General features: G+C 44.7%; 1 protein-coding gene across 2 annotated transcripts in view; it reads right to left on the bottom strand.

Moving 5' to 3' along the window:
- The window catches only part of LOC137306070 (synaptosomal-associated protein 25-like), a 271,559-nt gene that overhangs the window by 21,096 nt on the left and 229,140 nt on the right, over window positions 1–21,323 (bottom strand). For both annotated transcript variants that reach the window (XM_067975133.1, XM_067975134.1), the window contains exons 4-5: window positions 9,692–9,740; window positions 5,020–5,137 (exon numbers count right to left, since the gene is read on the bottom strand). In XM_067975133.1, the coding sequence (XP_067831234.1) occupies window positions 5,020–5,137; window positions 9,692–9,740 (167 nt within the window). The remainder of the gene's footprint in view (window positions 1–5,019; window positions 5,138–9,691; window positions 9,741–21,323) is intronic.

Here is a 21,323-nt window from a genome sequence, read left to right as displayed (position 1 = left end):
ATTTTGCCTCTCACAGGAGATTATATGGCTGCGGGAGGAGGGGGACTGGACAGGAAGGGTCTAGTTAAAATGCTTCAGCCACCATGGTGTGGGGCAGGCTTGATGGACCAACTGGTCTTTTCCTGCCCGTCAACTTTCGGATGTTGTAAAAATAGCCCCTTGCCGAACCCCCCAGTCCATGAAATTCAAACAGGATCATTGAAAATACAAGTGTGAATAGGACTGAGATGCCTGATTTCAAGGGCTGGAATTCTAAGATGGGTTGGACACTCCAGTAAAGAAACCTACTGAATGTGCTCTGGATAGAGGGGATCTCTTAACATTTCATGTGACGTCCCTATGCCGGTGACTCTGAGAGCACCTCTTGACATACACCAATATGGCTACTTATGTACATTCTTTATGGAATTCATTCTTTTCTGCCGAGTCAGTCAGGCAATACAACATCAGGGAACTTGGGAAGAATTTCATAAAAGTCTTCTAAAATCATTGTAAACTACTTCCATGAAATTCATTCTCCACCGCCCCCATTCTCCCCTCCCCCAATTTCATGGACTTTCCGTGACGCAACAGGAAAAATGAGTTCGTTAAATTGCCTTCCAATCAGCAGCAGGCGAACAGCGATATTTGACGACGGCCTATTCAATCATCATGCAGGCCAAAGCACAGCCAATCACATTCACACCATGCTGGAAAAACCATCTGCTGTTCACAGAAGTCTTCAGCTGAAGCAAACTGAAGAGCTAGACTGCAGATAGATACAGAAATAACACAACCAGTTCAACACTGGGGCTAGTTATAGGACATCAACATCAGTGTGTGTGAACATTAAAGGTTTGAGGTCTATCCACCAGTCACAAGTCTATAAGGGTTGCCAACCCTCCAGGATTGGCCTGGAGTCTCCAGGAATTGAACATTAATTTCCAGGAAACTGCTGTGAGCAACACCCAGGAGAAAAAAATCATAGCGATATGTGATTTTTAAATTTTCTTTGAACAGTTGTAAAAATGTTGGAGTTGGGGGGGGGGAGAAAAGGCAATTTAACCAACAGTCAAGATTAATCCAATTGGGTAATAAAGAGTCTGTTTGCTTTCCGATTGGCCGTGGGAAGGCGGGGCGCCTGGAGGATGGACCAATGGGCCGGAGTGTGGGGGCGGGGCGGTTTGAGGCGTGAGGTCATGTGATGAAACCTCCAGGAATGCACCCGAACAGAGTTGGCAACACTACGAGTCCAAAAGGTTACAGTGAAACGCCTTAGAGTTTTTGGATTTTCAATTCTAAAGAGGGAGGATGGTAATTTTACTCCGACATGGTATTGACGACAGTGTTGTCACAATTCCGACTGGGAACAGTTTGCAGCCTTTTTCACACCGCTGTACTTTTCACCCCCTAATTTTCTCCCCATGTCTCCAGAAGGCAATTAGTCTTGCTAGGGTACGGTTATATAGATTCAGACAGCACAGAAGGAGGCCATTCAGCCCATCATGCCATTGGAAAGAGCTATCCAATTAGTTCCATGTCCCCCCCTCCCATGCTCTTACCCCAAAGCCCTGCAAAATTTTTCCTTTTCAAGTATTTATCCAATTCCCTTTTGAAAGTTATTATTAAATCTGCTTCCCTTTCAGGCAGTAACAACTCGCTCCGTAAACAAAATTCTCCTCATCTCCCGCCTGGTTCTTTTGTCAATTATCTTAAATCTGCGTCCTCTGGTTACCAATTTACCTTTACCTCTAAGTGACCTCACCAATTTAAAAGCAACAGCCATTACCTGGATTCCCACATGGAATAATTGAGCAGTGGCCTTAAAGGGCCAAGCCAGGTTAGCAGGTGAACATCACAACAATGTTCCAAATTCCCACAGCAGTAACACGGGAGATTAGTTAGTGATTTAATTTTTTTTTTAAAACAACACCAAAAGACTGACGAAAATGTTTTGGAAAATGTTCCCAGTCAGTAATTTTGACAACAATACTGTCTTATTTCTAGAGCCGATTTAGAAGTCTAATCAGACAGCATATTCCAGGTGGGTATCATTTGACTAGACTTTGACTTTAATGTCATAAAAACCTGACTGATATTTAGTTTCTGTCCAAATATATATCAAAATTTAGCAAAATCCATCAATGTATTGGTATGTTGTCTATCCAGTGTTCCTGAATTCTTACAGGTCAATGCTTCTCTGTTATATCATCAATTAGATACTTCAGGCACGCAAGTATGTCATATAAATAGCCCCAGTGACTACTTGTTAGCAGAGATAAGCACTGCATGAACACAGAAGGAGAGAGACAACCATATTTTGACAAAAGGGAAGAAAGAAAGAAAGAATCAGATTGTAAATGAGGAAGGCAAGGAAGAATTTCAAGTTACGGTTCTGAACATTTACAGAAAACAGGTCACGGAGACAACAATCTCCACTGAATATCTCCTGGGTACTCTCGCAAGAGGAACAAGTAAAACATGAAACAATCAAAACGATGGCCCTAAAGGAGACATACATGGTCCAGTTTTTAGAAAGCAAGTCAAGTAACTTGTAGAAAATGGACCATGCGTGTTGCCATCCACATCTCACTCCAGCTGCTGAGTTTGGTTTGTTTCTTTTTTGGATCATCCCCACCTGGTGGGATTGTGGGAAAAAAAACCTGTCCCGATAGATTTTGCCGCTTGGAACCTTCCCCATGAAGTAGCTGCTGAAAGTTGAGATGCCAACTCAACGGTTGTACCAAAATGATGCAACTTCCAGGTTTCTATTTACCTTTGATTCGAGTGGAAATGACTAGATTTTCAAAGAGGGGGCGCTCACAATTTTTGGTTGAGTTTTACTGTAACACTCTAGAGTTTACACAGCAAACGAGGATGCAGACAATCCAATGGAGGATGGACCCATCGATGTCCACAGCCACTGGAACTGACCATACTCATCAATGTTTGGTTGTTTTCATCAAGAGGAATGAGGACAATGCCGCTGTGAGTACATTTTATTTGACTCCAATAGTGGCAGCAAACATTGTTGGGTCTCGGCTGACTGAGGTGTGTAATACAGTACAAAGCTTCCTCCCCCATTCCTTTGACAATGGAGTAAGAGCAAACATCTGTGAATATTTTGATTGTGGATTTTGAGAGTTCAGATACTCCAAATCCACTTTACAACATCAAGGCTGGTGCCACAAGTGTGGAGAAAGCCTTCCACCATTTAGGGCACTGACCACTGGGGACTGAGATGGAAACCATTACTAAATGTCTAGGTGCTGAACGCCAACCCCACTCTAGTCCACCAGGGATTGGATGCATAACTTGAGGAATGCCCACAGACCCAGAAACTGACCAACAGTCAACAGACAACATTCAACCACCATGACAAGACCACCCAAAAACCAAAAGAAGATATTTTAAAATGACCTACCTTTGTAGTAGTGATTTCAGACATCGATATCAACTTTAATGGAGGGAAACTCTTTATGGGGCACTGAAAATTACATTTTATATGCACAGAAGGAAGGTTTGACCCTCTGCACATCTCCACCGTGTTTTCCCCCTAAAATGATTAGAATTAGATGAAATTCATGTGTTTCCGATTCTCCAAATGTTGGCCAAATTTAGGCCAATTTGGCAAAAGATTTTGGGTTCAATGCTCATCCCTGTAAGTCTGCCTATCGTTACTCACTGATGTGACGTTTCCTTTCCCTGAAATCTGTGGCCTCTTGCAATGAGATTGCTGAATTCTTGTTAAATTTGGGGTCACTGAGCTAGGGAACTCAGAAGTCTCTTGAAACTGGCCAAACTCCTGGTCACACAATCCTTGCCAACTTGTCAAAGAGAAGTGACCATCATCTTCTGTGTCGGGACTGTCTTTAGACCCAACAGTCTGCGCTGAAACCTTGTGCCACAGTTACTGGGGCCTGAGGCCTATCTTGGTACTTTCCAGTTGGACAAATCCAACTTACAGCACCACGGGTGAGCCGTGGGTTAGTTTACATCCAACTGTAATGTTACTTCAGATTCACCTGAGGCCATTATCACCATGGCCTTCACTGTGTTTCTTCAATTGAAAACAAACAGGTGAGTAGTACGAACCAATCAAATGGTTCAATCTGGGCTTTACTGGAAGGGAACGGAACTCTTGATGCTGGGGATGGGGATTAATGTGCTTATGATGTCACTCGGGGAGAGGGTTTTTTATGGTGAATCTCTGCTCAGCATTTTGAGCATTTATCTCCATGGAGATAACCAAAGGCTCTACATTCATAGCCAGCCAATCAGAAACGTTGCTGTTGACATATTAGGTACAGTTGGCGGGAAAATTCAAATGATGGTCAATCCATTTTCCTTATGGTTTAATTTGAGCTTCAGGGAATAAGTGTCTCAGGGAATGAAATGCCAACAGTTTGGAGATAATGGTTCTCACTTCTACTCTACAGCAGGTGGTTTATGAGCCTGTCAGCGGCTGTATGGAACCGTGTTATTTCTGAGCAAGCAGGTTTCAGGCAGGCATGCAGGCAGGCAGCTTTCCCCTCGGACCGACATTCGACACCTACTTATTGCAGGGGCAGGAACAAAGACCACAGCATTTGCCCAGATCCGACAGATTTTTTTCTGCTTCTTTCATGTCCTTATTGATCTGATCCATTCCCTCTTCAATCCTCTCCAATTGCTCTGAATGAGGAAGACAGTTAGTTTCCACAGACAACGACAACAAAAGAGTAGGGGATCAGTGAAACCCCCAAACTGATCGGGGTTCAACCAGGTATTTGCAAAATGCGGTAAAGGTGCCCCTGGGGAAGCCTCTAGGTTTTGGACATTCATGTCCCCAATTGGCACCCAAACCATGCTTTACACCAGCCCCATTCAGTGTGGGATTCCCTCATCCCTCAGAAGATCTACAGACTCGTTGAGTGAAGGAAAAGAGAGAAACAGACAGACAGAAAACAGTAAGACATGGACACAGGAATTTGTCACAGAACCCTGACTCAATGGGACCAGTGTAGGTCCATGAAGTGCCTTTTGAATGCCAGTACCTACTTGGCGCAAGGGCAAACGCAAAGGCCACAGCACTTTGCCATGTCTGATAAATTTTTCTCTGCCTCCTTCATGTCTTGGTTGATCTGGTCCATGCCCTCCTCAACACGATCAAGTTGTTCTAGTTAGAACAGAAGCAAAGGAGTTGAGTTTCAAGAAAAAATATAAGGGGGGGCAAACAGCATTGAGAAAGATTTGGAAAGTTTTTTTGTGGGGCCTACACTCTAAACTGGTGATTGATCTGCTCACATTACTTTTAGACCTGAAGGGTTATAGATGTAATACTAAAGTTTAGTTTAAGAAACAGTGGCACTCCACGATAAGGGTAAGTGTCACTTGATCCCATGTAGTTTTATCCTTCCCCTCTTTCTGCCCCATATTCTTCCACTTCCCTCTAAGTTAGCTCCTTGGATGCATGCCAGCTTCCGAGGTCACGCTGGGTGTTCCTGGACATGACTAGCTTCATAGATGCTGTTTATATTGCTCCTCAGTCAGTCCACCACGCAACAAGATTGATTACCATCCTTCTGTCCCCTCGAGCCGATGACACCTGACCAGCAGATGACTTCAAATTAAAATGTAGTCACGCCAGACAGTGCATGACCGTAGGTTTGCACCTGCTATTCACAGGTCAAGTTCCCAATCTCAACATGTGCTGTCGGGGGTGATGCTGAATAGAGACCAGATGTATCTCCACAGTGGGGGGGGGGGGAGAGTCAACCCAGGCCATTCTCTCACACAACTCCAGACTAGCACTGGCAAAACCCCAGGAAGGATTCCACCATGCTGTAGTTTTGGTTGAGGAGTGTCGTGTGATGCAGGATGCTCTAACGTGGAGAGAATAACATAAACCTAAAGGAAATCGGAAGGAGGCAAGAGGGGAATGTTACAATCCTGGGTGAGATTGATTACAAGAAATTTGATTGAGGGGCTCAAACAATGAGCTATGATAGTGGAGCTCGAGATGAGGTTTACGTTGCAATCACATACCCATAATATATAGAGCAGAGTTAGTCACAGCAAACAAGTTGCCACTTGCATGTAAAATTGGCGTTGTGGATTGGCCCCCTCATTACAGAAACTTCCTGATTTTAATTCCCATTGAAATCAATGAAAACCTACCCCAATATCCCTGGATTAGAGAGTGGAAAAATCAGCCAGGGTTCCTAGTCCTGATCGCTATCCAGTGACACCTGTAGGATTTCTGGTGAGGACAGGATCAACTGTGGTGCCTTCCATAGTTGATTAGCCTACCGACACCCAAGCCTTGATTTTCCCATCAGCGTTGCTTTGACCCATTTATTTTTAATGGACGGTTAACGTTGGTGTTAAAATAACGCCAATCAGAAAATCTAGGCTTCACTGCCTAGGAATGCAAACTGAGGTGAGAGGTCAGAGGGTGATTCCATTGAACTGTGACCCAGCGAAGGGTCAGGGTCTTCAGGAGGGGGAGGAGGGAGAAAAAACCGGAAGAAGCAAGAATAAATTGAAAAAACTATCCTTTAAAAGTCCCGCCACTATCTGAGTGCCACTGTTTCTTAAACAACATGGGGGCAATGTAATCAATTGCAATGCTGTACCTGGGAATGTATTTTCATGTTCAGACTTACCATTTTTAGTTTTCATTTTCTTTAATTTCTAAACATTAGATTAATAAATTTTTTCAACTCAAAAATGATTAAACAGAATTTTCCGTAGTGTTAATGCAAGACATGCGCTGGATATTTGCTACAAGTAGAACTGAGAAAATACTTCCACTTTTTGCCCCATAACCCAAGTTTACAGGCAATACCTTGAAACAATTAAGTTGCGTGAAGGACACTGAGAAAGGACAAATGGGGTCCATTTACAATCAATAAATCTGTTCATGGAGCAACATCGATTTTTTAATATACTTGCACCATTTTCTAGCCAGGTTTTAACAAGGAGATGATGCTGGTAGGAGTTTGGTTTTAGTGTGCATGATGTGGATCTGTCTGGTTCATTTCTTTCTGACTTCCCTTTCTTTATCTGTGTCTTCCTACAGTTGTGCCCCATTTTCCGTCTCAAGGACACGGCTCAGAAGGCTGACATTGATCAAATGGACTTCTTACCAACTCAGCAGTCCTTGACCTGTAGACGGGGCGGGCAATGTTCTAATGAGATTAAACCACCTGGGCTAATTCCTTCTTGTTTACATTGACTGGTCCACCCGTTCCCCTCACCAAAAAAAAATAACATTGGAACATTCCACCACTCAAAGCATCTCACCCAACAGCTTGGTCATTACTCATTGCTGGGATAAACTAACTATAGGGTGACTACAAGAGCTTGGGCCTACATTTCAGCCAGCCAATGCTTTGCCCTTTTGTCCCACAAGGTATAGAAAACTGTATCAATGAGGCATTGATGCTCGAAACCACATTTCTTTTTCTCTGACGTTTTCTCTCTCCCTCCTTCCATGAGCCACATCCACAAAATGCACATGGCTAAGAATACGATGGCCATTTTATTTTCCATTGAAGGATAGCCTTGAGCACTTTGCCTCCTCAGTGACTCTTGACCAGGTGTCCGATATCAAGTTATACTCTCTTGTGTGTAGCAACAATATTGAGTAGAATGGGCCTAGAAGAATGAGAGGTGATCTCATTGAAACATATAAGGTCCTAAGGGGGCTTGACAGGGTAGATACTATGAGGCTGTTTCCCCCTGGCTGGAGAGTCTAGAACCAGGGGTCACAGTCTCAGGATACGGGGTCGGCCATTTAGGACTGAGATGAGGAGGAATTTCTTCACTCAGAGGGTTGTGACTCTTTGGAATTCCCTACCCCAGAGGGCTGTGGATGCTCAGTCGTTGAGTATATTCAAGGCTGAGATCGATGGATTTTTGGTCTCTAAGGGAATCAAGGGATTATGCAGATCGGGCGGGAAAGTGGAGTCGAGGTCGAAGATCAGCCGTGATCTTATTGAATGGCGGAGCAGGCTCGAGGGGCCATATGGCCTACTCCTGCTCCTATTTCTTATGTTCTTATGTAATTCACTTGCACTTGTGGATTTATGAGGGCCAAGGGTCTACCCTTATACTTTACTGATCACCGGAATATTAGCAATTGTATAGCAATTCTTGTCCTAGATCTTCCAGGCTGGTGTAAGCTGCACATCAGTACAATATTCTTCCAGGCAAAAAAAATTGGGATAGTATTTTGAGCACACTTAGCAACCTTGCCCACTGTTAATCTATATCCACACTACTCCCTAAAGATGCCAGCCCCAAACTAAAGTAGCAACCTCCAGGAACTTGGCTGAACATGTTCGCCAAAATCACACCCACCTCACCAGTCTGTTTTTTGTTTGATTTAGGCTTTGGGTTCACTCAACAGGCTCTGAATTTACAGGTTGATGAGAATTAAGCTGGTCTCCCCGGGTTTCAAAAGTTGGTAGCTAGTAGCACAAGCTAGGAGCTAGAGCAATGTTTGAAGCTATTTAAAGGAAAGGAATTGCAGAGTTGCAAAACTCCTGCTTTGAATGCAAATGAAACTTGCAGCTTTCCAAAAGAATGCTTTCAACAGTTGAGAGGTACTGACTGTTATCCCCTTAGTTTTAAGTCTTGCACATCTGAATTAGCTCAGAAAAACCTTCCATCAGCAGCACTCTGGTCAAGGCCATTGGTTTGTAGTGACTGAATGAGATAAACTTAATTGTTAATACATGGGATTCTGGGATTTTTATATGGTGTTGTGGGGATCACGTTCCATGATTCTGTCCCGTACTAATAATCCAGAGATCGCGAGTTCAAATCCCCACCGTGGCAGATTGAGAATTTGAATTAAGTTGAAAAAAAATCTAGAAATAAAAGGCTGTTATCAGAAAAAGTGACCATGAAGCTGTCGGATTGTCGTAGAAACCCAACAGGTTCAGGAGTGTCCTTTAGGGAAGGGAACCTGCCATCCTTACCCGGTCTGGGCCTATACGTGACTCCAGTCCCACACCAACATGGTTGACTCTTAACGACTCTTAAGTGGCCTAGCAAACCGCTCAGTTTTATCAAACCGCAGCGGTTCAGGAAGAAGGCCCATCGCCATCATCTCAGGGCGACTAGGAATGGACAATTAATGCCGGCCTTGCCAGCAACACCCACATCCCGAGAACAAATTATTACGGCCCATGGATTAGGATGTTTGACTGTGGGGAAAGATTGAAGCTGGTCGTTACGTCTGTGATGGGGATGTTGGTGAAATCCAGATGTGGAATAAATCCATCACACCCACCGCGGTATCAGAGATATCTGCAAACTCAATGACACATGTCAAGACCCCAAAATAATACAGCAGATTTGGGGCATTGGGAACAATTGTAGCACTGCTCTTGCTGCCCCATCTTCGATGGGTTAACACAGCGCAGACCAGTGACTGACCCTGGGACCACCCTGGATCTGTACGGCTCAGCTCCACATTGGGCAGTGCATTTAGCCTCTGAGCCAAAGTTGCATCCTAACTTTAATAACCTAGGAGCAACGGGAGAACGGTTTCCTTGTGCAAATGTTGCTATGTAGCTTAGCTCCCCCAATATTTAACATTCCCAGGTGGTTGCTGCCTCACTGTAAACTCAGAAGAATCAGCCTTATGCAGTGTGGTTAATATTATTGCCCCTTCTATTTCCCGATTTGTACCCATGAACGTTCTCTGAAATCCACTTACCTCCTTGTTCATCCAACATGACCAGAGTCCTGATCCCGGCATCTTTGCTCTGTTTGAGGTGATAAGAAAAAGAATGTGAGAGGGACAGAATGGGAATCATTCAGAATGGAACAGGTGCAATTGTCAGCTCTCGACTGTATATCAATAATTCAATCCCTTCAATGTCCCCATTCAGTAGATTCCTGATAAACATATAACCAGTACGTGCTGCAATACAGCAGGTCAGTATCAGGAGCTAAACAAACTACGTATAAAAATTGCCAACTGCTCTGAAGAATGAAATTTCACTGATTGTTCATCTCACAACATTGATTGACCTCAAACATTACTGGGTGAGTGTCCACGATGGGCCATCCATCACCATTCTGTTTGCTCTGAGAAGCCCAGAACGTATCACCATATTTGGGGGTCTCCGAATCCAAACTACTGAGAGATGCACAGAGGTACTTTCCATTTGCCTGATATGCAGTGCACGCCCTCTTCCTATAGGGTTACTCCCCACTTACTTACGTTTAGCTCCAAGGCTTACGGTCCCCAAGTGTGTTGGAGTTTAACCAGCGAAAACCATATCGCTTACCAGCACAGAGTACCAGCCGGCTTCATGTTGCAGTTCCAGCTACGACCATCCTACCTGTTGGGGCATCATTTGCAGGATTATCTCCAGCTCAGTGGGAAGAATCCTCGGCCCAGTCTCCAGGTTCCATCAATGAGTCACGTTAAATGTTCAATCAGCAACAGTGCCCTGGAGTACAGCAGATTGTGTTTGTCTCTTGTATCTGACTACTGAGTGTACCATAGAGATTTGACTTGATTCCAATTTCCCATTGCCAGACCTGTCACCTTGAAGCCAACTTGACCTCAAACAGACTCCACTTACTTCTTCCTCAAGGAGATTAACCCATTACGAGACTGTATTATTTTCCAACCAACCAAGAGGGTTGGAAGGTGGCTTTTTCCTACTAAGTAGCCTTGGTGGAGAACACCATTGAGGTTGCAAAGGGTAGAAGATAACTCAAGGAATCGTTAACTACACATTTGGGTTCTAAAGGTTGTCAGAGGAAGGACGGATCGAGGGAGGGAAGGAATTCCACCGCATTTGGGTTGTGGAAAAGAATGAGTTAAAGTAAGAGACCAGCCCCTGAGCCACCAGAAAACAAATGATTATTTGAAAAGAAACTAATAGCCTGGAAATATTTAGAAGTTGAGCTTCGAAAAGATCAACAATCCAGGAACGTATTCTGCCTGAAAATTGATTAGGCAGCGAATTCTAATGGGGGAATATGGGATTGGTTTGTAGAGGAAATGACAGGGAAATAGCATGGTGTCCTGGCCTATTAGGACCACCCCAGAATTCAGCTGGAAGTTCGGCACGGTGCCATAGCCCATTGGAGCAAAGATGTGATCTACACACGGAATATTACCTAGTCAGCCTTGGGCTTCTTGACTCCTGTGCAGGAAACTCTCCAGGAAAGACCCAGCTCTACTGTCTGTGTACTGACCCCATGTGGATTATGGATTTTTATCAGTCAATTTATTTCCTTCCCTGCCTTCTTCAGTCTTTTTAATGATTCAGTCAGGAGTGTGGGACAGTCTGGTTGCTGGGGACTTTTCGTCAGCTCCTGTCAACCCATTGTGTGATCTGCAATAGATGAGTGTTGGTGCAGAAGGACAGGTTCTGCGAGCTCCAAACCCTTGTTGACCCACTGCTTGGTGCGTAGGAAGGAGTAGCCAATATACATGATTGCACACAAATCCATCTTAGCAGTGTTGAAAAATCAATCGGATGGATTTTTACACTAACCCAGGTGAGAATGGTTTCTGCCATTAAGTCCCAATGATGGGAAGGGCAGGGGGAAGCCAATGAAAGCAATTCCTGTTGCACAATCTTAAATATCTAGCTACACCAGACAAGAACTGGCCAAAACCACTCAATGAGAACAGGCAGCTTCAAATGTTAATCAAGGACCTGTGACCCCTGCTAGGCCCAACTGAACCTCTCTGAGATTATAGTCTCATCTCAGCAATCCTTCCTTGTGGCTCAGTGGGTGGCCCCCTCGCCCCCGAGTCAGAAGGTTGTGGGTTCAATTCTCTCTCCAGAGACTTGAGCACATAATCTACACTGACACTCCCAGCGCAGTACTGTCAGAGGGGCCGAATTTCGGATGAGACTTTAAACCGAGGCCCCGTCTGCCCTTTCAGGTGGACGTAAATGATCCCATGGCACTATTTTAAAGAAGGGCAGGGGAGTTCTCCCCGGTGTTCTGGCCAATATTTATCCCTCAACCAACATCACTAAAACAGATTATCTGGTCATTATCACTTTGCTGTTTGTGGGATCTTGCTGTGCGCAAATTGGCTGCTGCGTTTCCTGCATTGCAACAGTGACTACACTTCAAAAGGACTTCGTTGGCTGTAAAACAATTTGGGATGTCCTGAGGTGGTGAAAGACGCTGTATAAATTCAAGTCTTTCTTTCTTTTATCACTGTTTTTGTTTTATTGTTCTAATCTACAGCACTCAGGGACTAGATACTAAGCCACAAGACCCCAAGTCCCTCACGACACAGCACTTCTGGCTTCAGTCCTTCTGACAGTAATACTGTTAGACGTCACTGAGTTCCATTAGATTTCTCATTCTCTCTGCGCACCTGAAGAGCACTCGTTGACATTTGGTCTAATATCGGAACCTGTCCCCTAGACTGCATTGTGACTGTACTCTCGGTACTTTCATTCAGTCACTGTGCTTTGGGCGACAGCTGCTTTTCATTCCCTGCACAAACAGCATCGTCAGGTGAACTGTTTAGCACCAGAATGAGTTGGCACAAAGGCAATAAAACACAGAGAAAAAAGAAAACGAGAAAGAAGACTGGCTGTGCATGGGAAATCAACCCGAAATATGGAATGAATTTAGTTACTGCCAATCGGAGATCAATTACTTGGTCCTGCCATGAAATACAATGGCCATTTAATTCTGACAGGCCAGGAAATAGAATGCAGAGAATTCGGAACAAACGGCCTGAAATTAGCTGATGCACAGACACATAGAGACACATTGTTTTCCCGTTACACTCCACTCGTGTTAAGGTGAAGTCTCCCCAACAGCAGCTGCCCTCTGCGATGAGCATACATTTCCGCTTTAAGGGAATGAGCCAGAGGGTCATATGATGAACACACGCGTGTCTGTGTAATTAGAGAAGCTCCTAGACTGACGGAGTCGTTTAGGAGCATGTCGTAGAGGTGGTCAAAATGCACTTTAGCTTCTTGTAAATTAATCTGTTTAAAACCAATAGAACCCTTGAACTAGTGCAGTACTGAGGGAGTGCTGCATTGGCGGAGGTGCCGTCTTTTGGATGAGACATTAAAACTTGAGGCCCTGTCTGCCCTCTCAGGTGGATGTGCAAGATCCCAAGTCGAAGAAGAGCAGGGGAGTTCTCCCTGCTGTCCTGGTCAATATTTGTCCCTCAACCAACATCACTAAAACAGATCAATGCTTTCTGTGCACCAGTTGGCTGTTGCGTTTCCTACATTACAACAGTTACTACATTTCAAAAAAGACTGAGATCGATGGATATTTGGACACTAAGGGAATCAAGGGATATGGGGATAGGGCGGGAAAGTGGAGTTGAGGTAGAAGATCAGCCATGATCTGATTGAATGGCGGAGCAGGCTCGAGGGGCCGTATGGCCTATTGCTGCTCCTATTTCTTATGTTCTTATGTTCTTCATTGGCTGTAAAGCGCTTTGGGACGTCCTGAGGTCGTGAAAGGCGCTATAGAAATGCCAGTCTTTCTTTATAATGTTCTCCAGTACCTCACCCAAGTGGTTATTCTTCACGGGTCAGCCTAGGGAGCGAGTGTTGGCAAGTTATTCAACCGACAGCCTGATCCTGTCCTTACCCGACACCTATCTACCACACAACCTAGTAACCTCACAGGGAGCCGAACAAGAACAGGGATTATGGCTGATATTTTTCACTTCCTAGCCCAGGACTGTTGTGGACAACCGCAATGCTTCAATATGGCTCCAGCTGAGGTCAGCTCTAGAATTAGGATCGGCCCTGGGTCTTTCTTGGTCTGTATGGCTCAGTAATTCGCCAAGTGCTGACTTTACCCAGTCTAACCCAGAAGTGTCCAAGTATCTTCTCTTTGTGGGGCTGCACAGGTACATTCCATGGAGTATATAAAGCTTAAACTCATATTGCCATTAATTCCCACATACCCTGCTTTCAAGGATTGCCCAAACTCATTAGAGTCACCGCCCGTGATGGCATGGACGTAGTAAATAAAGTTTTCTTTTACACTGAAGTTCTTTTTCTGGTGTTGACTGACCTGTTGTGTATTTTCTGCTTTTTGCGTTTCACATTTCCAGCATCTACAGACTTCTTTTTAAACTTAACTGTGTTTCTTGTGCTGGGCTAAATTTCATGGAAAATTGTCTTACTATCTCGTTTGTCATCCCCTCCCGTCCCATCCACAGTAAGAGCAGCAGAGGAGCCTGTACAGAGCAAGCGGGGTGGGTTAATTCCACAATCCCGTGCTCCCGATGGGGAGCCTTCACTCGTAGGGAGCGTAGTTCAGAGATTCAGGGCCACAAGTGTTGCATCCATGTGTCTGACTTCTCTTCTATATTAATCCGGTGGGAATTAATCCTGTATTTTCCACGCTATGGTTCGATATTTCCCCAGAACCCCTGTGTGCCAGCTTGGTTCAGTTAGTAGCGCTGACACCTCTTAATGGTTTAATGGTTTGATCCCCACACAAGGAGTTTGAATTCAGAACCTAAGATGGCGCTCCAGAGCTGCGCTATTGGAAGTGCCATGCTTCGGATGAGATAATAAACCAAGAAAGAAAGAAGATCTTGCATTTATATAGCACCTTTCACGGCCTCAGGACATCCCAAAGCGCTTTACAGCAAGTGAAGTGTAGTCACTGTTGTAATGTAGGATACGTGGCAGCCATTTTGAGCACAGCAAGATCCCACAAACAGCAACGTGACAATGACCAGATCATCTGTTTTAGTGATGTTGGTTGAGGGATAAATATTGACCAGGACACCAGGAAGAACTCCCCTGCTCTTCTTCAAAATAGTGCCCTGAGATCTTTTACGTCCACCTGAGAGGGCCTCGGTTTAACGTATCATCCGAAAGACGGCACCTCCGACAGTGCAGCACTCCCTCAGTACTGGCACTGGGAGTGTCAGCCTGGATTTTGTGCTGGAATGGGACTTGAACCCATGACCTTAGAAACTGGAATTTAGAAACAGGACAAGGTGAGAACCTCATGTAGATCAGAGGAATGAAAGGCAAATGTACGAGAGCAGAACTGAGTGGAATTAAACTGCAGATGAGATGTAGAATGCTTTTAAAATTGAAAAACCCAAGTAAAGGGCCAGGGCCCATAGACCAGGACACCGATAAAGTTAAAAATAGGAGAGAAGGTGAGACACCTCCAGTTAGGAGGTTCCAAGCTTGGGATTTGCAAAATATTTGTTGTAGAAATATGAATATATGTTTCAACTTCCAAATGGACACAGTTGTGTCTTTGCAAGTGGAAAGACAAAAGTTGAATTGGTGCGGCTGTGAAAGGGAAGGGGAAAAAACGGGAGTAGGGAGAATGGAGGGGGGGAACAAAAGGATCTTTCACATCACAGGAGCGAAGGGTCCTATCATCGTTGGCCAACCCTCAGCTCCGCACACCCACACAAATGTTGTGTCAGATTAAACGCCTCCTCTTGTGGCTCACGGAGTAACTCCTGCATATCTGCATTCCTCCGGTATTCCGTACCCGAGCCCAGCCTGCCTATGGACAGCAGTAGCCGATGTCAAATATAGAGGCAGTAATGCTAAACCTTCATAAATCACCGGTTAGGCCATAGCTGGAGTATTGTGTCCAATTCTGGGCACCACACTTTAGGAAGGATGTCAAGGCCTTGGAGAGGGTGCAGAGCAGATTTACCAGAATGGTACCAGGGATGAGGGACTTCAGTTATGTGGAGAGACTGGAGAAGCTGGGATTGTTCTCCTTAGAGCAGAGAAGGTTAAGGGAAGCTTTGATAGAGGTGTTCAAAATTATGAGGGGTTTTATTAGAGTAAATAAGGAGAAACTATTTCCACTGGCAGGAGGGTCGATAAGCAGATGACACAGATTTAAGATAATTAGCAAAAGAATCAGAGAGAAGGTGAGGAGAATTCTTTTTACGCAGCGAGTTGTTCTGATCTGGAATGTGCTGCCTGAAGGGCGGTGGAAGCAGATTCAATAGTAACTTTCAAAAGGGAATTGGATAAATACTTGAAAAGGAAAAATTTGCAGGGCTATTGGGAAAGTGCAGGGGGAGTGGGAATAACCGGATAGCTTGTTCTAAGAGCCGGCACAGGCACGATGGGCTGAATGGCCTCCTTCTGTGCTGTAAGAGTCTATCATTCTGTGAAAAAGGGGAGAGTGGGCGCCCATAGGTTGCCTTCCTGAGAGCGACGCGATGACGATGGGAAACTAAAAATCTACCGTTGCCGAGGACAACGTGCAGAACGGACGGCTGCAGAGAGTCCAAGCGAAGCTCGGGTAGAAACCGTGATCTGTGCAGCTCTTGAACGAGTGCGTTAAAATAGCACAGAGAGGGAAACAATGGGTTAAGTGTTCATATGGGAACAGCGTCATCTACCTCGCTGACCATGAAGGTTGCACTGAGCTCAGTTCATGTAACGTCGGAGGCTGCAGAAAGACAGGTTTGCAGTATTTATAGGAGGACAGTGGTGTCCCATAGAGAAGTCGGGGTCATGCTTAAGGGTCGCACTCTTTCAATTTGTATCTGCTTGGCCCAAGTGTCACCTCACCCGCGCGCCAAGCCAGCAGTTTTTGTTTCCAAGGCAGCCAATTAAGAGAAATTGGTTGTGCTTCTGTTGATGTTTACACTTCACTGACTGGATAGCAACCATCCCATCATACTGTGCAGCAACTCGTGAACCAGAATTAGGAGCTTGGGTGTAACAAAATCTAAAATGTTTTTTGCTACTAAATGCAGAACAAAAATGTTATTAAGGAAAATGAGCCAAGGTAGGTGGATGGAGTTAAGATACAGATCAGCCATGATCTCAATGAATGGCAGAACAGGCTCGAGGGGCTGAATGGCCTACTTCTGTTCCTATATAGATATTGCACAGCCTGAATGTGTTACATAACCGATAATGCAGAGCAAAGGGTGCTATACACTGACTGACGATGCCATAATACGAGCTTTTTTTCTGACAGTGAATGACAGGAACATTTATTATTTTAATTTTCATTTTATATAAATTTTAATCGAGAAAACTGGTTAAAGGGACGCGACGCAAAGTGCAGGACACAACCAAGGTCGAATAGAATAGGAAAGAAGACAAGACAAGGTCAATCAGGAATTCGGCGATTAGGCGTTGCCAAGCTTGCATTTTAAAAACCTGTAAGTGGAGGAAGAAAGGAAAATGGAGGGAGTTACTGAGCAGCACAGTTCTGACATCCTTGGAAAGAGTGAGTTAGAGTAGGAGACAGAGCAATGAGTCTGGGTTACAGCAATGAGGATTTAAAATTCTCATCCTTGTTTTCAAATCCCTCCATGGCCTCGCCCTCCCTATCTCTGTAACCTCCTCCAGCCCCACAACCCTCCGAGATCTCTGCGCTCCTCCAATTCTGGCCTCTTGCACATCCCCAGTTTCCTTCGCCCCTTGTTCTGGACTCCCCACTGCAGAGGAAATTGTTTCTCTCTATCTACCCTCTCAAATCCTTTAATTATCTTAAACACCTCGATTAGATCACCCCTTAATCTTCTATACTTGAGGGAATACAAGCCTAGTCTATGCGACCTGTCCTCCTAATTTAACCCTTTTAGCCCCGATATCATTCTGGTGAATCTGTGCTGCACCCCCTCCAAGGCCAGTGGGTAAATGTAAAGTCACAGCCCAACGAGGAACCGAGGCACAGAGCATGAAGGTCTCCAATCTGTACTGAGCTGATCTCAGTTGAGGTGAAATTGGGGCAATGCAAATAGCTTCAGGGCCCCAGGGTTAGGGAGAGGTAAAAATCAGCCAGTGTTCCTCCGCCTGCTCATTATCTAGTGATTCCTGCTGGAAAAAGCATGGATATTAGGTCAAGACTGGATCATAGGAACAGAAGGAGGCCATTCAGCCCCTCGAGCCTGTGCCGCCATTCAATGAGATCATGGTCGATCCGTACCTCAACCCCATTTACCCTCCTTTGCTCCATATCCCTAGATACCGTTACGTAACAACCAGGCTTATCTATGATGCCCTTTGCAGTCAATTAGCTTGTTGACTTTAAAGAGCTATAATTTTTGCCCATTGACTGTGGATAGGTGAAATATCTAACCCTCACTTTCCAGGCTCATACACGGTGAATGAGAACTTGAGTGAGGTACAAGAGGGGGTTTCCTCTCCATGGAAATATCAACACCTTCAGGAAAGGAAGAGAGAAAATTGGAAAGGAGAAAGTAAAGTAGTTCTTTTATATATAAAAAAGGAAAGGCAGTTTTTATTGTGGAGGAAGTACATCCCCCGGAGATTGCCGTGTCCTGTATACACAGGAAGCTGTTCGCCATTATCACGCTTGGGTTCTAACATTAGTTTGACGCCGACGTTTCTTCACAATTTAATCAACTCATACTAAGCCAACGGGGAGAAGACCTTGTTCGAAATGGTCAGAGAGACAGTAGAAAGAAAAGACTCCAAGTGGGAAGTGACTGGGCAAAGGCAGAAATCCACCTCATTTCCACACAGCAACTGCACAAGGCTTTCTGAGCAGATGTTGAAGGACAGTTTTACATCGGCTTGCCGTGTAGTTAAGTGAATATGTCAGATCCCTTCTGAGTTGGGAGTGTTAATCCTGTCAGCCTACAAGAAGGACAAACCGTCCATTCACACTTTGGCCATTCTCGGAATCTCAGGAACAGAAGAACAACGGAGCAGTTAGAAAAAACCCTCTCTCCTCATTCTCCTTCTCGCCCTCTCCTTTATATCTCTTCTCTCCTTTTTCCTCCCGCCTCTTTCTCTCCCTTTCTATCTCCTCAATTTTTCTTCCTAAATTAAAACAGTAACTACACTTCAAAAAATACTTCATTGGCTGTAAAGTCCTGGACGTCCTGAGGTCATGAATGGCGCTATAGAAATGCAAGTTCATTCGTTGGTTCTTTCTTCTTTATCTTTTTCCTCTCCTCATCTTCTTTCTCTTCCCTCTCTGTATGGGAGATTGATGGACCATGGATGCCCAATATATGCTCTCTGTTTGTGCCAGAAATGATAATATCGAAGCTCTCCCATTGCGATCTCTCTCCCCTCATTCTCTCTTTTTTTTGTCAGTTAAATGATTGACAATTAGCTTGTAGCCATTTCATAATCCTTTCACATTTATTATGTCAGTACATTCCTGTAACGCACATATTTGCAGGGCATCAGGACAATGTCCTAAGGTTTTATCTTTATTCATGAATGTTCGCATCATGTAATGGAGCAGAGGATCTCTGTTTGGAGCTGTTAGAGAGAGCACTGGTGGTGGTCTTAATACTGCAGCGTGCAGGAGATAACCAGATTATATGGGGGCATTTTTCTCAACATGTGTTAGTGACCGGAAACCTCACATATATCAGAAAATCATCGGTGGAGCTCACCACCGGCGAAAATCAGAAAATTGCCTCCCCATCTTCAAATGGAGGACTTGTTTAAAAATCCTCTCGAGTCCCACCATGCTTGACACAATTGGTACATTGGGCCTCTGGGGCTGAATGGCCTCCTTCTGTTCCTATGATCCAGTCTTGACCTAATATCCATGCTTTTTCCAGCAGGAATCACTAGATAATGAGCAGGCGGAGGAACACTGGCTGATTTTTACCTCTCCCTAACCCTGGGGCCCTGAAACTATTTGCATTGCCCCAATTTCACCTCAACTGAGATCAGCTCAGTACAGATTGGAGACCTTCATGCTCTGTGCCTCGGTTCCTCGTTGGGCTGTGACTTTACATTTACCCACTGGCCTTGGAGGGGGTGCAGCACAGATTCACCAGAATGATATCGGGGCTAAAAAGGTTAAATTAAGAGGACAGGTCGCATAGACTAGGCTTGTATTCCCTCGAGTATAGAAGATTAAGGGGTGATCTAATTGAAATGTTTAAGATAATTAAAGGATTTGAGAGGGTAGATAGAGAGAAACTATTTCCTCTGGTGGGGGAGTCCAGAACAAGGGGGCATAACCTTAAAATTAGAGCTAGGCCGTTCAGGGGTGATGTCAGGAAGCACTTCTTCACACAAAGGGGAGTGGAAATCTGGAACTCTCTCCCCCAAATGGCTGGGGGTCAATTGAAAATTTGAAAACTGCGATCGATGGATTTTTGTTTGGCAAGGGTTATGGAACCAAGGTGGGTAGATGGAGTTAAGATACAGATCAGCCATGATCTAATTCAATAGCGGAACAGGCTCGAGGGACTGAATGGCCTCCTCCTGTTCCCATGACTGCCTTTTCTTCTTCTGCTGTGACACAATTCTGGGACGGTGTGTGGGAGTGTGGGCTGCTTCCATTGATTGTGTTCCAGTCACGGAGAACAACACACACTCAGGCAGTAGCCCTGACAGCTTTAACTGATCGGTTGCCAACTGGGCACAAGATAAGCCTTAATCATTTGTTTGTAACCACAGAGGGTATTGATACAAAGACTGAGTTTGTGACCATTTGTTATCGATTCTGGAATCACTACAAAGGGAGATACATGTCGCGGTGTCCGAATGATCCCAAAAAGCAACCACACCTGCAGCAGCTGGCTGCAAAGTGCTCATGCTTCTAACTCAATTAAATTCTTGATTTAATTGAATAAAGGAATCGGAATTATCTAATTAAAAGACGAGCTTGTTCGCAGCTTTGTTGCTGAGTAAAGCCATTACAAGGTGTGATATTAGCTGTTACAATTTTTGCATTAAAACCCTGTCTGGGTTTATGGATGTGTTATGTTTTGTGAGTTGCAAAAGATATTCAGCCCAGAAGGATTAATGGATTCTGTCAACACAAAGTCTGTCTCCTGAGAAGTAGAAATGCAGGTTTTTAATGCATTAAAAATTCAACAGGAAAAGTTAATAGAAGCAGAGCCTCTCACTGGTGGGTGACAGAGAGCCACTTACTGCATGAATGCTCTGTTCGAATCACATGACCGATTCTATTTACCTCGTCCAGCCCTACAACCCTCCGAGAACTCTCCCCTCCTCCAATTCTGGCCTCTTGTCCATCCCCCACTTCCTTCGCCCCACCATTGGCAGCCGTGCCTTCAGCTGCCTAGGCCCTAAGTTCTGGAATTCCCTCCCTAAACCTCTCCGCCTCTCTACCTCTCTCTCCTCCTTTAAGACGCTCCTTAAAACCTACCTTTTTGACCAAGCTTTTGGTCACCTGTCCTAATATCTCCTTATATGGCTCGGTGTCAAATTTTGTTTAATAATCACTCTTGTGAAGCGCCTTGGGACGTTTTACTACATTAAAGGCGCTTTACAGATGCGAGATGTTGTTATTTTTCACCAGCAAACATGTGGACATCAAAGTAAAATCAATGGCAGCTATTGGAAGTGAAGGCAGATTCTGTCTCCAGAAGGTTCTATGATGGAGTGGGACACAAAGGG

Source organism: Heptranchias perlo, chromosome 41 (genome assembly GCF_035084215.1).
Source record: "Heptranchias perlo isolate sHepPer1 chromosome 41, sHepPer1.hap1, whole genome shotgun sequence".
Classification (NCBI taxonomy): Eukaryota; Metazoa; Chordata; class Chondrichthyes; order Hexanchiformes; family Hexanchidae; genus Heptranchias; species Heptranchias perlo.
The sequence above is the reverse complement of the archived record's forward strand: the minus strand, read 5'-3'. Positions and strand labels throughout refer to the sequence as shown.